This window comes from Colobus angolensis, unplaced genomic scaffold (genome assembly GCF_000951035.1).
Source record: "Colobus angolensis palliatus isolate OR3802 unplaced genomic scaffold, Cang.pa_1.0 Scaffold175, whole genome shotgun sequence".
NCBI lineage: Eukaryota > Metazoa > Chordata > Mammalia > Primates > Cercopithecidae > Colobus > Colobus angolensis.
In genome coordinates this window covers 3,501,154-3,517,299 of record NW_012114877.1, presented here as the reverse complement: position 1 = coordinate 3,517,299, position 16,146 = coordinate 3,501,154, and the positions used below count along the sequence as shown (strand labels likewise).

General features: G+C 48.4%; 3 protein-coding genes across 4 annotated transcripts in view; 2 read left to right on the top strand and 1 right to left on the bottom strand.

The window, feature by feature from the left end:
- HOXA4 (homeobox A4) overlaps nt 1-1,714 on the top strand; it is a 4,647-nt gene extending 2,933 nt beyond the window's left edge. The window contains exons 3-4 of the mRNA XM_011938646.1: nt 2-103; nt 650-1,714. Coding sequence (XP_011794036.1) covers nt 2-103; nt 650-996 — 449 coding nt within the window. The 3' untranslated portion in view covers nt 997-1,714. The remainder of the gene's footprint in view (nt 1; nt 104-649) is intronic.
- The window catches only part of HOXA3 (homeobox A3), a 34,060-nt gene that overhangs the window by 9,972 nt on the left and 7,942 nt on the right, over nt 1-16,146 (top strand). The window contains exons 2-4 of one of the 2 annotated variants that reach the window (XM_011938584.1): nt 3,155-3,345; nt 5,686-5,802; nt 7,597-7,679. The gene's annotated coding sequence lies outside the window, so the exon portion shown is untranslated. Of the gene's footprint in view, nt 1-3,154; nt 3,346-5,685; nt 5,803-7,596; nt 7,680-10,650; nt 10,731-16,146 lie in introns of those variants that run through there. The other variant, XM_011938585.1, reaches the window with a different exon arrangement.
- On the bottom strand, nt 8,067-14,234 carry LOC105509373. The gene is given in 5 exon segments (XM_011938583.1): nt 8,067-8,296; nt 8,298-8,314; nt 13,903-13,968; nt 13,970-14,035; nt 14,037-14,234. Coding segments are annotated over 5 exon segments (384 nt in total). The 3' UTR covers nt 8,067-8,259.

Here is a 16,146-nt window from a genome sequence, read left to right as displayed (position 1 = left end):
GCCCCCGCGTGCCCGCTGCTCTTGGCCGACAAGAGCCCGCTGGGCCTGAAGGGCAAGGAGCCCGTGGTGTACCCCTGGATGAAGAAGATCCATGTCAGCGCCGGTACGTGGCGCCGCTGAGGAGGCGCGGGAGGTGGGCCGGGGCTGGACCTGGGTTCGAGGGTCGGGGTCAGGAGGGAGAAGCTCAGGGGAAGGGGGCCTCGGGAGGGGAGTCCCCATCTGGCCCGGGCTGCGGTGAGATGTGGGTATGTGTGCACCAGCCAGCCGCCTGATCCCAACGTGAGAACCCTTTTGTACCCAGGGTCCCTTTATCAGGAGATTTACGAGACGCCAAACTGTTAGGGCAGTAATTATAGCCCCCATAAATTTAATTGCCCTGGCAGAGGCTTCAGGCCATGTGTCTTTGAAGCTTTTCTTCAGCCCCAATGCCCAGCACCATTCTTTATGGCTCTCGGGTGTTTCCCGTTGTCAATAGCCTGTGAAACATTTTCTTTGCGGTTTTATGTATCTTGCGTGAACTTGGTGTCAGGTTATTATATAATGATGATGTCCAATTGCTCTTCCCCACCCCACCTTCTCTCTCCTCCTCCTTTCTCTCTCTTCCGCTCCCTCCTCCTTGGCCTTCTCTTTCGGGGTTCTGGGTTTTCAGTCAACCCCAGTTATAACGGAGGGGAGCCTAAGCGCTCTCGAACCGCCTACACCCGGCAGCAGGTTTTGGAGCTGGAGAAGGAGTTCCACTTCAATCGCTACCTGACCCGGCGGCGCCGCATCGAGATCGCCCACACGCTCTGCTTGTCCGAGCGCCAGGTCAAGATCTGGTTTCAGAACCGGAGGATGAAGTGGAAGAAAGACCACAAACTGCCCAACACCAAGATGCGATCCTCCAATTCGGCCTCGGCCTCTGCCGGCCCACCAGGGAAAGCACAAACTGAGAGCCCGCACCTCCATCCCCACCCCCACCCGAGCACCTCCACACCGGTTCCCTCCTCCATATAATCTTCTAGAGACCTTGACCAGTTTCTATCCCTTACTTGCTTTTCTCTTCTCTTCTCCTGCTCTTTTCCTCATCCACCCCTCCCCATCCGGACCATAATAGACACCAAAACAAACCCAAATTGGTGAAAAGGATAACCAAAAAGAAGACATTATCCGGGTAAGAGTGTGTGCTGGTTGCCACCCAAGAGAGGACAGTTGTCCAGGATGCTGGTTGGTGGAACAACCTGCTGGCCTGAAACAAGGCTGCCAGGTGTGGATACCTGAGAAGGACTACTTGGTATCAAATACTTTTGAGATGGCTACAGTCAGCTAGCTGGACAGCCCATGCTGACTGGGGACGTATACTTGCATCTTTGTTGAAAGCAGAAGAAAAGAGACTCTTTCCCCACCTTCCTTACCTCCTCCTCCCCCATTAAGGCAGCTCATCCAAGCTTGTATTGAACTGAATAAAAGAGTAGACACTGTGGACCTCACAAGATTATTTAATTCTTAAGATGTGTAGACCTTGATGGTAGGTGTGACATGTTAGTTTTCCTTACTTGCATTTATTTAAGATACTGTCACAGAGATACTGTTGTCCCCTTCTGGGACACAGTCTTTGGGGAGAAGGGAGTGCATTTAGACTTATGTAGAACTGTACAAATTGTGATGTGGCTATATAGAAAGCCATGTGCTAAGAATAAACTCCATTTAAAAAACATTAAAAATCTAAGATTCATGTGTTTTCTAAGCTTTTCATTAAGAAAACAAAAGTCCTCTGGATTGAGATACTTGACCTTTCATGTAAAAACCTTGTAGATAGCTTGAGCTGTATTCACTTGGATTCTGACAGCTCACATAATTTGTGTGTGAGAGTGTGTGTATGTATGCTCAACTTGAGCTGAACTCTTGTCAAGCTTGGCCTACTGTGGAAAAGTTCCAAAGATCAGGAAGGCTCTTGAGCTCTGAGAGGGCTCCTCTTCTTCCCAAACTTGGCCAGTCTTTCAGGCTTCAAGTCTCTGTAAGGCATAGAAATGTGTCCTTCCCTGCAATGAAAGTTGAAACCATGCAGTGCTGTGGGCCCAGGAGTTTCTGCAGTTGTTCTACACACTGAACTCTGAGCACACTTGGAAAGAAGTGGTCTCTTTGGTATTTATTGCACCTTCACACTTAATCTGCCTGTTTCCCTGGAGATAAAAAATAGTTCGTGCAAAGGGTTGAGATTACTTTTTGATTCTTGGCTGTTCTTAAGGTCCTCTTCACTAACTACAGACTAGGAATTTTTGTTTGTTTGCTTGGTTGTTTCTCTTTCTTGAAGAAGGAGCTTTCAAATAAACTGAATTTTACAAGGACACTCTCCAAAGTTTCTCCTGAGGAAAGAAAAAGCATAATATACCCCCAAAGTTCACCCCATGCAAAGTAGACCTGGGAGAGTTTACTGCTGGAAAATAGCCAAACTCTGAATTGGGGTCACTTTCCTCAAATGCTTTGTGATTTTTCTGCTTGATTCCGGAGATCTAGATCCAAAAGGCTGAAAATCAAAACCCACTTCTCAATCTCTATAACCCTAGTATTTGTTTACTGATTTAGATTTGATGCTTACTGCAGGGAGTCCCCTACAATAAGACAGCAAAAACCAGTGCGCACTAGCCCCAGAATATTAGAACTGTCACCTGGCCTTGAAAAAGTGCAGCCTTTAGGTTATGTAATTTTAGCATAGATGGGAGTAGGTGCTCACCTGCCTCTGCAACATCAGAGAATTTTTAAACACATTTTTTTTTCATTAGTGGCAAAACCCTTTAGCCACTGTCAGAGCTGATACCCCTTTCACCCCTGCTGCCCTGTGTGTGATACAAACAAGGGTGATCAGTTTTATACCCACAAATCAGATTTGAGAGGAAAGTGATAGATACCAGTCTCTGAGGAGCCAAGAAAATTCAGGAGCAAACAAATACACACTTACCTTCCCAAATCAGGAGAAACCTGGCATAAAGTGCATTTTATAAGGTGTGAACGGGTGCCAGGAATTTCTGGAGGCAAAGCAACTGCTGCTGAAACTTATTAACCCTCCCCCTACTACACACACTTGTAAAACAAAATTAAATCACGCTGAAAATAGCAATTTTCCTAGGAATCATTAATCACCTCAAACAATAAATACTTCTTTGTAATTCAACAGCAATTCTGAAAGGCATTCTCTGGGAAAAGTCTGTGGAAGAGAGAGGGATCTTCTTGCAAATAATGTGGTCTCAGGCAAGGACACAGCATCTTGGCTGTCTGCTAAAAAAAAAAAAAAAAAAAGCCTAGACTCTCAGTGGAAATTGAGTGTCAAGCTGCAAAATCTCAAATGGCAGACTATCATCATCTAAGGTAAATTCTTATATTTCTCCTTTGTGGGAAAACAGGGGTATGGGAACATTCATTAGCTTCATGCTGGAGGCAGTTGTATGAGGATGAAGGGGGTGACTTTCTTTCACTTGCACTTATAAGTCTATCCAGAAAGGGAAGATAGAGGATTGAGATCATTTTTTCTGATATTACAGGACAAGATGGCTTTTTTGTCCCAACTGTATTGATTATTAAGGTATTGGTGAGTTTTACAAACCAAGATTATAGAAAATGATCCAAATGATTGTCATTTCTTTAGTGTTGTTTTGCCTGCTTCAAATTGTCCTTTAAGGGAGCTTGTTATAAGAGATTGGAAAATCCTACTTTGTGCTTCAAAATCATGCATTGTCTGCCCTTTGCTAGGTCAACCTTAAGAGTTCACTGAGAGGACAAATTTTCTATCTCATTAATTGTTTTTTGTTTTGTTTTGTTTTCTTTTTTAAGCAAACCCTACTGGCCCCTCAAACCCTTGACCTTTAAAGACACTATTTTGTGTAAGCTCTATAATTTTACCAAAATAAGCCTTACACATGCTCTCCTCTCTTTCTCCCTCCCTCCAATACACACTCATCTGCTTTAGTCACAGAGCCAAGTTGGGCATGACTCTGGAGATAAAAGTTTTGTCAACATCTGAAATCAACCTAAATCGGATAGGAGACACTTTAATAGTCACAGTTTGAATTAAGTACTTAACACTCTCCCCCTTGAAGAAAAATGGCACTTTGCAGGCTTCCTTCCCTAGTTTTGCTGAAATCTACGATATACCCGGTGTTTTATTACAGCAGGAATTCAACTGTGACAGGCATAGTAGAGTACTTAATACCCAGGATGGAGCTCATGGGAAGATTACCTAGATGGATGGGGGAGGAGGGAAGTCCCTTTGCTTAGCATCTCCGACTTCATACCCAGTTGTCCCAGGGGGCCCCATTCCCCTACATCTCAGTCACCTCCCCGTGGGGTGGGGCGGGGTGGATATCCCTATCTTTCCTCTGTCCCTCTGTTCCCCTAAGCTTCCAAACTCTGCTTCTCTCCTCACTGTTGCCTTCCCTCTAGCAGTTCCCGCATAGAAACAGATCAATGACTCTTTAGAATGAAAGAGAAGAAAAACCCAAAGAATCAATGTAGCAAAAAGGCCTGGGGCTTCCCATCTGAATGAGTGGGTTCTGTGCAGGCAGTAGGCTTTCCTTGGCACTCCCTTGGTTTCTGCATCCCTAGACACAGTCTTGTATAGAAGAACACAGGCTCACCTTTCTCAACTGCTGCTCTGTTGCCCCTTCTCTATATTATACACTGTCCCAAGAATAATTCTGCTTCGTGTTTCAAAGAAACACATGGGCTGGAAACAATAGGAGGAAGAGACTTGTGTTCTGTTCCCTTGGTGGTATGAGGGAGGCTGCTGTGGCTGTCTTGAAACCCTCTAGTCTGCAACTTACAGAACTGGCACCTCTTCAGAAGACTCCAAACTCATGGGGAAACCCCCTCCCTTTCAAGCCAGCCCTACTTTCTCTGGGATTGATTCCTGGAATTGAAAGAGATTCCCAGATTGAAAGACTGTCCAAAGTGAAGGAGACCTGGAGGCCATTTTGCTTCAATCTTCTTAATTTACAGATGAGAAAACTGAGGCAGCTGAATGATCCTCCCTCCACTGTTCCTTATGTTAATGAGTATGAGGGTGGAATGCAACCTTTAGTCTCACTCTAGAGAGCAGTAAGGGCACAGACATCTTTCCTCTTAGGAAGGTATTCTGCCAGGAATGGAGGTATGCATCTAAGCTTACACTTGATCTGGGTGGTCACAGGTGTGTACATCCAGAGAAGGGTTCTTGCCTCATGGGCCATCAAAGCTGTTGGGGAGATTTTGTAACCAAGCCACCCTAGTCATGAAGCTCAGACAGGTGGACTGGGCACTGGGCTCAGGAGGGGACGGATGTCAGCGCACCTCGGAGAGCAGAGGACTCCCCACTATCCACAACGGTCGTAATCCCAGGATGACTAATTCTGTCAGGCTTGTCCTGCTATTTCGATGGTGGTGGCTTGCCTCGGACCAGGGCAAGGATGAATGTGCCCCAGAGGCCTGCAGAGCCAAACAAGGACCCTGGCTCCAGCTGATAAAGGTGTAGCGTCTGTTCGAGGGAGATATTGAAATTGTAATCTTTGAGGTCACGTGACTCATTAAATAATTAATGCAGATAGTCAGGAATGGATCGGAGTCGTCAGGGCCTCACTAGGAATAAATCTCTCAGAAGTGAGACTCCAACTTACCATTTGATTTTTAAAAACACACACCCTCAGATTTATCTCCAAAAGCTTTTAACTCCTTCAGGAAGGCAGGAGACAGCCCTTCGGCAGGGAGGACGGAGCTGGCGGGCCCTCGCCAGGTCTTGGGGCTTTTTCCGCAGGGTTTCTGCGAGTCCGGGGAGTGCGCCGCGTCCGGGCAATCGTGAGTTCGGGCTTGGGTTTTCTGCGGTCACATCCTGGCTTTGGTGGTGAAGTGGGACGGATGCGCAGACAGTTGGTAATGTTCTGATTCACGCTGGGGAAGGCTGCAGAGATACCACAGGACGGGCGCGCGGCTTTGTTCAATTTTCCCGGCGTTCATAAATCACCCGCCCCGGGCGAGCGAGGGAGCAAGCGAGCGCCAAAAACGCGGAGAGCGAGGCCACGGCGGCAGTGGCGGCCATTGCAGAGTGAGAGACCTGGGCAGCATCTCTCTGTGACTCATTAGTCTGAACGATTTATGGGGGACAGCAGCCATGAATATTAGACTTGGGGATAAGGAAACAGCAAAAATAATAATAACCATAATAATTACATACTCCTAAGTGTCACGCAGGGGAGTGCTGGATGGCGGCATAGCAGATCTTTCTCGGGTGAAATTGAGAGGCAAAGTGCAGGATGGCTGAGTCCACCTTGCTTGGGGATGCCAGGATCCCCAAGACCAGTGGGCACTCCCTTTGGGGACACAGAAAGCAAGTTTGAACAAGAGAAAGGGGGTGCAGCGTGGATCCTAAGTCCTTTTCCTTTGCTTTGTGGGGGCTGCGGGTCGCATGGTGGCAGAGCGCAGCTGCTGGTGTGCGGCCACTTGTTCAACGTGCTCGGGGGCTCCGAAGCCAGGGGTCAGGAGACTCCTCGGCTATTTGATAGCCCCTCTTAGTGCTATCTACAGAATTGCATGAAGGCAGGCAGACAGACAGCGGAGGGCTGGTTTGGGGCAGGCTGGAGTAAGAGGTTACCTGGGTCTGAGTGAAGGGGTAGTGGGGGCAGGGATAGGTCTGTAGACGCAAAGGGCCCACAGAGTCCCAGGGGAGCGCAGAACTTCTTCAAGCCAGGGTCCGGCGAGTGGACGATTCTTTGCCCCTTCCCCAGTGTCTCCCACTCCCAGAAGGCTGACTGCTGGCTCGGTGACCATTTGTTGGTTAGAGGGCAAGAGAGGGTTGCAAACATTGTGAGGGACGAGATTTGAGCAGAATCAAGGCATCAAATCGGCCTGTGGCCGCTGCGCAAGGCCAGGCAGGAGCAGGGCCCCTGAGCAGGTATTGTACCAGCCGGCGTCCCTCCCAGTTTCCAGCAGTCTTAGCTGGCCTGCTCTGAGAGACTAGGTGCTGCGGTAGCCCCGCCAGCCCGCTAGGACCTAGAAGCAACGCACCTAGAGTTGCATAAACCAGAAGACAAAACCTCCCAAGACTGCCTCTGGCCAGTGGACTGAGTTCGGGTCTGATTTCCGCCAACAGAAATGAACACAATTAGTGAGGTTTCAGGAGAGTCCGTGATTGAATGCTCCCAGACAAGGCTTCCTTTTGTTAAGAAAGGAAAATCAAGCGAGCATTCACATTCTCCAAGTTGGGGTGCCTGAGGAGAGAGCTGAGAGCAGTCCACACCACCAGCAAAGCCACTTCCACCCTCTCAGCTTCCTCTGCTTCGTTTTCTTTCCTTCCCCATTCCACCCCCGCACCCCCCTCCCCCCAAAAAAAGAAAGAAAAAGGAGAAAGTATGGGTGTGGAGATGGAGTATGTATTTATTTTACAAAAATAAATCACCATCTTCGGGCCATTTGTAGACTGGAACATTTCGAGCAATGAGTGCGCCGCATGGACGAGTGCCCTGGCGACTCCTTGGTGTTCGCGTCACCTCCAGGGCCACCTTGGCGCCCGCAGGAGCCGCGCTTCCCACTCCCGGCCTCCAACTCCCTTCCCTCGCAGCCGCCATTCACCTTCTGCTGTTTATTTGTCTGCAGAGCGCCTGGACACCGGAAAAGGCGATTCCCTGAGCGCCTGGAGTTGGAGACAATTCCTGGTTCAGATTTAAACATCTTTCTAGGTAAGCGCTGCTCCAAAACTCTTCACCGCGTGGGACTTTGCACCAGGACGGTTGGGAGGAGTTGGCCCTCCACGGTTCCTGGCAACCGCGGCCTGTTGAAAGAGGTTCTGGTCAATATTTAACTTCAGAGGAGTTTGGAGTTGGATTCCTTTAAGCTTCTTGCCCTGCGAATGCGGGGCGTCAGGCAGACAAAGAGCCTACCCCAAAGCCAGCGATGGGCAGGAGAAACGGTTGCAGAAGGCAAAGATGGGTTGTGGAGAGTCAGAGGGGGTGTGCTTGTTTCTTCCTGCAAGCCCCAAACCACTACACTGAACTTCAGGGCAAAAGCAAGTAAAGGCCACGGGCACCGGCGTGGCGGCCGCTGCGTGGGCTGCTCTTCTTGTCGACTGAGGCGACTGAGGAGGCTGTGAGTTAAGAAATTGTCGACAGTCCCAGCCCCGCTGTTGAGGAAAACTTGTATCACTGCCTTGCAGTTTCTTAGATCCTTTTGCCTTTCCTTCGGCTTGAGAAAGATTGCTGTATTTCTAACCTTTAGGACTTCACAGACAGCGGGTCTTCTCCCTTCTTTCATCCGGGCTCATCATGGGTTCTTCCTACGGGAAAAGCTTGGTTTTCTGTCTTGGCGTTTTCTTTTCCTATTCGAAACAAGGGAAAACTCTTTTAAGTTATTTTCAAGTTCTGACCTAATTTGTCGTCTTAGTTTGGGATGCAGGGAGGCAATTGCTGTGGTTTATTACCTTGTAAAAGATCCATAAATTACGTGCCTGTTTGGGGGAGGGGCTGCTGGAATAGCTTTCAAAAGCATGGTATGAAGGAATGGGTTTGCTTTGTTCTTTCAGTAATTACTTCTTTTTCAAAAGTTTTGAGATTTTGTATTCTATTCCCTCGGCCTCAGTCTTCCCTTAAATTTGCTCCCAAATAGATATCAGGTTGTTAATTAATTGCAACATGATATTCAGTGGTGCTCTAAGGCTGGTATGGTGTTCTGGATACAATTATTTTTTCCAATAGAAGGTAAACAGAGCAATAGTCAACCTGGGTTACTTGCTCAGCTACTGTGTGTCTGTTTATATCAAATATAGATGGAACGTTTCAGGAATTTGTAACTCTGTGTATATGATTTCCATCTCAGCAAACAACAGAACAATTGCATGTATAAATAGTTGCAGGAGTTTGGGGCCTTTTGTATAACACAATATACACATCCACACGTGTCCAGAGAACTTGGCCCATTTGTACTACCCTTGCACCCATAGGAAATATCTCATGTTAAATAAGAATCTATCATACACACACACACACACACACACACACACACACACACACACACACACACAGAGTGGGCTAAGAGAGCCTTACCTGATGCTGAGTAGAAAATCCACTAGATTTAAGTAATGGGACAAAAATGTTAAGTGTACTTTTGACAGAGAAATCAGATTGCAGTGTTTGAGTACAGATATATCTAATCTGCCAACAGCCTTGCAAATATTGACTAACGGTCTGTATCCTTGGTTGCCTGCTTTTTCCAAGCCAACTTTCCCCCTATTTTGGCTCTGGTGACCAGGACCACAGCATGAGTCCCAGCCCAGGCCAAGTTGGAGGCCGGTGAAGTGAGTGAAGAGAGACTGGCAGCTGGGTTTTTAAAAGGCCTGTAGCTTTGCTCCAGGAAAGTGGATTGCAGAGTGGCAAAGGAGAACTCTCAGCTGCTGGTTCCCCAGATAGGCTGCACAGCAAGATCTCTCATAGAGAAGCTGCTTTTTTTTTTTTTTTTTTTTTAACCTCAAAAGTTAAATGTCTTTTGACTTCTCAGATTTTTCCCTTCTCATCCCACCAAATCACCCCATCCCACCCCAAGTCATTAATGTTAATTGTTAAACAGCAGTTGGGGCATTAACTGGGATGTTAGCAGCCCTGTGGAGGCCCCAGGCTGGAGCTGAGATGCCTCTGAGCTTTGCTGGCGTTAAGGCATTTCTCTGAAGCAGTACCAATGACTTCTCTCATTGATTTATGGCTTTTTTTTTTTTGACAGAGTCTCGCTCTGTCCCAGGCTGGAGTGCAGTGGTATGATCTCAGCTCACTGCCACCTCTGCCTTCTGGTTTCAAGTGATTTTCCTGCCTCATCCTCCCGACTAGCTGGGATTACAGGCATGCACCACCACGCCTGGCTAATTTTTGTATTTTTAGTACAGACGGGGGTTGCACCATGTTGTTCAGGCTGGTCTCGAGCTCCTGACCTCGTGATCCACCTACCTTGGTCTCCCAAAGTGCTGGGATTACAGGCATGAGCCACCATACCCGGCCAATTTATGGCTTTAGGAGTTTTGATTTGCTTGACTGTTCCGAGAGATTTTAAGGGGGCCCCTTCTCATCTTTGAGTTGATGCCTCTTCAGAAACTTGGGGGTGGGGAGGAACTTACCAGTAATACCTCCAGGTCCCTTTCTAGGGTATCTGGAGAGCTCAATGTGAATGATTGGTGAGGGGTATGAGGGAGGCAGCAGTAAGAAAGAGAGGAGTGAGTTTTGGGGGAACAGGAGAATGCTTTTTGGAAACAAGCTCTTACTCCTGTCCTCTATCCCCCAAACCTGAGAGTGGCAGGTTTTCACTTGGAGTTCTTACTTTCCAGCTTGTAACTTACATAAGAGCTGGAAAAGTTCACATGGAGGTTCTCTTCCAGCTACACCACAGATTGAACCTTACTGAAATACTGTCACCAGCTTAGGCCAGGACTTGCTTCCAAGGGATTAGGTCTCTTCTTTTATTGCCCTTCTGATTTGGACAACCCATGACCAGGTTCTCTTATTAAGGACCTTACATTTTCATCAGACCCCTTCTGTTCCTCTGCAGGGGAGGAGTGAAGGGGAGGAATCACATCATGCACAGCCTCCTGCAGCTGCTATAAGTGAGTCCTCACACTTAGGCATAGCCAGCTGAAGACCCATTCTCCAGGAACAAAAGAATATTGCCTGAGGATCTCACTAGCCTCAGAGTACTCTCAGAAGTCCAGAAACTAAGACCAGAAAAGAGAAGATTTTTAGACAGCTCATGAAAGGGTACAATGTTGAAATTAGTGAGCAATGTCACCAGGCAGAAGGCAGGAGTAGGGGTGGAATCAGGGGTGGAATCAGGGGTGGGAGCAGCTTATTTGTTTCAGTTAGGTTCTTCCTGAGCACAGTTGGTTCTCTACTGGTTTTCTGCTCAGGATTATTTTGAGAGTTCTGAAGGGGGCTCTTTCTCATCTTTGAGTTTATGTCTCTATAGGAATTGTGTGGGGGTGGGGGTAGAATTTGCTGGTGGACACAGAATTGTCTTGAAAAAGTGGGTGGACAGACCTGCCTGTGGAGAGGTCCCAGATTGCCTTGCCTTGTTAACTTAAGGCACTCCAGTGAAGGTTGATTCTTTCTTTTCCTTTTCTTTTCTTTTTTTTTTTGGAGGGGGAGGGTCTCTTGCAGAGCAATTAGATCATTTCCTCTGATATTTTTCATATTTAGAAACCTATAATTCCATGTATCACTCAGATGTGTACTGAGGAAATGCTTAAGTGCAAGTTTGGTCAGGGCACTAGGTTTCTCTAGATTTTGCAAAACCCAGACCCACCACTCTATAGCCAAGCACATCTTTCCTAGTGGGCTCCCACTGAACAAAACCAACTGGACTTGGAGGAGATGCTTTAACCTTTTGTCAGGTAATTATGGTCTTTTTTGGTTTCTGTAGTGGCTGTGGTGCATGGTGTGTGTGTTAGCAAATTCCATACAATGGCAGGCTGTGAGGAAGTCCACTGTCCAGGTCAGTTATTTCTGGGCCTGCCCCCGTGCCTTTTGATATACTAGCCTGCCGGCCAGAGGAGACTGGGGTGCATGGGTGTGCAGGATCCAGCTTGTCCGTGGGTGGGAGGCTGTAAGGAAAGTTAAATGGATTTTTAAAATGTGAATAGCATTGCTGTACCCTTGTATTTGGAGTGTGTGTAAAGAAATGTAAGTGGAGATAAGCCTGTATGTCTTGCATGGCATTCATGGGGAGATGGCTCCCAGCATCCTATTGCTTAGAAAGAACTCTTAAACTCAAAACTGCTGGTCAAGGTTCCCCACCTACCCTCCCCCAAAGCTAAATATTCTGTTTGGCAACCTAGTTCCTTCAGTGGTTCCATATTTCAAATAAAAGGATTTAAGTTGACGTATGACCACGTGAGCACATAATACAGCACATTATTGTGGCATTTGGAGCGGAGACCCAGGAAGGCTTCGCCTGTGATTACGTTTTCTAGATTCTCTACAGAGCCAGAGCTTTCCCCCAACCCCCACGCACCCACCTCCTCCTTCTTCTTCCCCTTCTCCGGAGAGCGCTCTCTGAGCCGATTGCAGTTTTCAGCACTCATGGAGCGGTTCTGGGCGAGTTAGCCGATGGAAGTCGAGGCCATGCCAGGAGGATGGAATTTATTTTAAGGTATTTCCGCTGATTGTTCATATCTAGAGTGAGTTATGGCTGTGAGAGACAAAGGTCAGGCAAGGAGACCCTGGCTCATGGACAGGACCCTCAGCCTCTCTCTTCCTTTGTTTCTCTTTTAGAACCGAAACCATATGAAAGATTCCCAGTAGCGCCTCAGACTCTGAGTTTAATTCCCTGGAAAGTGTTGGGGGTGTAAAGGAGGGGGCACTAGGGGGGCATCTAGGTGGGCCCAATGGCCCCCAGTGCAAGGGTGGCTTTGTCCATTGTAGCAGGGCACGGCTGGAGTCTCAGGAGCTGATCCCCAGGCAGAAAGAGGGTACGAAGCCAGGTGCAGGCAGAGGTGGACCGGCTTGCTGTTCTAGACTGCCTGGGAGGCATGGGGGATGGGTGGGTAAGAAGGGGAATCTCTCCCCGGATGGTGGTGTTTTCAGGCAGGGGATGAAGGGTTAGGGCTGACCTGAGCAGCCTGAGCAGCTGGAAGAGGGAAATCGATGAGGGAAATGTGCAGATGCGCTGCCATTTTATTGATGATGCTTCCGGGCACTTTGTTTAGTGCCAGATTACAGAGCATGCTTCCCCACAAGCCTGACCCAAGGATCTGAACTGGAGGGCCCGCCATTGTTTCCCTGAGCACCCTCTGCCCCAGAGGGCTGAAGAAAGACAGCTCAGACCTAGGAGAGCCTTGGGGTGGGGTGAGCATGCTGGATGCCCAGGGGCTCCTTATTCTAACATTCAGGAGACAGAGGAAGGAGGGAGCCAGGATTAGGTTTGGACTTCATCAGTGTGCCTGATCTGGGCATTCCTTGTATACCCCTAGCTGGCTTGGAGAGTTCCAGAACTGGCCAGTGGGCCCTGGGTTGGAGGGAAGTCCAGAGATAGGAATCCTCAGGAAGCAGAGGCAGACATCTCTCCACTTCATAGCCCCCAAAACAGAGCTGTAGCCAGGGTGGGGGCAGATGAAAGTTAAACTGCATGTTTCCAGATTATTGGGAAAGCCCCAGCTAATTGGTCTTTGGGGACCCCACGCTCCTGGGAAGGGTGGAAACTCCCTGGAAAGTGCAGGAAACTCTACTTTATTCTGCTCCTTGGAGTAGGGAAAGGGATGCTTATAAGGAGTTAGAGGTTGGATTTGCCCCTTTGACTTCTTAAAATATAGATTATTCCTTTCTGTACTTGAAAAAAATATCAAATCAGGCATCCCCTACTTGAGTGGGATTTACTACCCCAGAACGAAAGGGCCCTTCTGCTCTCCCCAATGCCGGCCTCAGCAGTAACCATGCTTAACTGAGGGCCTTTCAAGTGCTCTAAAACACCCCTTGGAAATAAAATGTAAGCTTTAATTGCTGTTCAATTACTTGTCAGCATTTCATATGATTTATGACCTAGTTCTGGCGCATTTTTGACCCAGTTAAAGACTCATAAATAATATAGTTTTGCTAGAAAGAATGAGAGAGAGAATAGAGGTCTGTTAGAGGCATCTTTTTATTGTTGCTTCAGTGCCAGCAAGCTGAATAAATATCTAAGGATGGAGTCTGGTTCTATATAAAAGCATACACAGTGAGAAGCCAAGAGCCACATTTATAGAGCTCAGATTGGTTTTTCCTCCCATGAAAGTGCTGAAGTCAGTCCATTATGTATAAACTATGAGATATCAAAAAAGGCTGGTCCCCTTCTACCTCAAAATGCCAGCTTCACCCTCACAAGCAAGTACATTTCCTCAATAATTTTCCTCCCTATTCTGTGATTTTGATGCCTCTTCTTACCCACGATATTCCTCACCTTCCTCCCTGGCTGCACAGCCTTGGAACCGCCAGAGGCCCTCTCAGACGCCTTCAGGAGGACACCCCCTTGAACGGTAGAAAGACACCACGGACACCTTTGCTGCTCCAAGTATTCTTCTAGTGCTGAGAAAAATCTTTTCTTCTAGTCCCCCTAGATGAGAGATCGGGAGCCATGGGGATTTGGGGCAATTGGTGGAACCAAGGGGTCCTCTCAGTAAAGAAAAGCTCTGCGGTTTTGGCCGAGCCGGGTGAACTGCTGTGGGATTTGTCTAGAAAGGGCTCAGAGGCGGCGGCCAGTAATTTCTGGAGGTGGAAATCAACAACTGGCATTTTCGCTTAAAAAACAAAACAAAACACCAGTAACAAACCGACAAATAAAAACATTCCGCCAGTATAAATTATTATTTTAAAATCCTCTCGCCTACGTTTGCTCCAAAGCCAGTCCTTTGGATTTCAGCAGAGCGGCTTGAGGCTGGGGCACCGACCATCTGCGTGCCAGGACGCCGGACCTTCGTCTTGAGGTCGGAGCCCCACTTCTGCCCGCTGAGGTCCGCGGCCCGCGAGCCACGTATCGGGGCGGATAGAGGCCCTGGCCGGAACGAAGCTCCAGCCCCAGATCTCCCTGGGCTCCCGCGGCTCCTCAGGTCCGGTCCCCGCGTTTTGCCTGGCAGGGTCTTGGCGCCAGTGGAAAGGTATGCATTCCGGGCGCCCCAGCCCTAGCTCGGGCGCCCTCGGTCCCCTCGGCCCAGAGAATCCCTTCCCCCGGCAGGTTCTCACGGAGAGCTGGCCTTCCCGGCAGCTGGCTTAGTTGAGAAGGCGGTGAGAGTCGCGTCAGCAGTTTGGAGGAGAAAGTGCGGGTTGATTATTGACCCACGCCTTCTTTCTTCAAAAGCCACATCCGACCGGGCGGGTTTGAAGAGAAAATGCCGCCGAACGGATTTTTGCGGCTGGCTCTCACCTCCTACGCGGCCGGCTCCCCCTTTCAAGTTGCTCTGCAATATGCCATAAGGAGCAAGTGTTTGCTGTTTTGTGCTCTGTTTACAGCTTTGGGGCGCGGAGTCATAAATCTTGCCCAGCCATAAATGACAAAAACCATTGGTATGCATGAGGCCACCCTGGCCCGGAGTGCTTTTTGATTTCTCCCTTTTCCCCTGGCTTTGTTTTTGCTCTAAGGTGACACTTTGGCTCCTTGACAGTTTAAACATACTACTTATATTTTTAACACCTTCCTTTGAGAAGGACCCGCCGTTGACGCCTTGGGATTGCAGGAAATCTCCATTTCTCTCTTTTTGCCACACTCATAACCCTTGCAGAGTTTGCTTCTGAAGCTGGGGAGCAAAGGAGGCTTTAGGAGGAAAATCATCCTCTTTCAAGTTGTGGCAATATTACCAGGCAAATTCGAGCCTTTCTTTTGCCCAGCTCAGCGTTACTCCCTCCCACTAATGAGGAAAATATGTATATATGTGTGTGTATACATATATACACACATATATATACACACATATATATCCGTTTGAGAAACCACATATTCCTCTGCCCTGCATATGTGTGTGTGTGTGTTTATATACATATATGATATCAGTTTCTGTTGGAGTCAGAGCTTTCTCTGTCTTCCCTGCGGGTGAGCTGCGTGTGTGCACTGTGAAATGGGCACACGAGCCCTGGAGATCCGCGTTTCTAAGCACCCTTGTGTGTACCTGAGCCCGGAGCATCCCATTTCACTGCTGGAACAATTGCCTGTCTCTCCCAGGACACTTCCCTCCTGGCTGCTAAGATGTCAGCAATTTCTGCCTAAAAATATAACCAAAGAGAGCCCAGTTGGCTCTTTGGGGTCCCTACAGAAAGGCCTTGTCCCAGCTCCCCACACCTCCGCCCAAAGATCTGTTTGGGGGTTGCAGGTGAAATAAACTGGGCAAAGTCTGGGAAACTCACTTTTCTTGGTTCTTTTTCCCCTCACCCCGCAATTGAAAGTGTCCAGGGCAGAGGAATACGTGGTTCTATTCTATTCTCAAACGAATTCCTAAGAAATAGAGCCCAGCAAGATAGCCCCTTTGTGAGAGCCGTTTGTCCTCATTAGCATAATTTTCCTGGACTTTAGTGACGCCTGGGAGCAGGAGAGGGAGGGCGTTGGGGGGTGGGGGCAGGCTGCCCTCCTCCCGCCACAGCCAAGCTCCCCTTCTCCCTCCGGTCCCTCCCCTCGCCTCAGCCCCATCCCCCACACCGGCCCGCGCTTCCCCAGCCG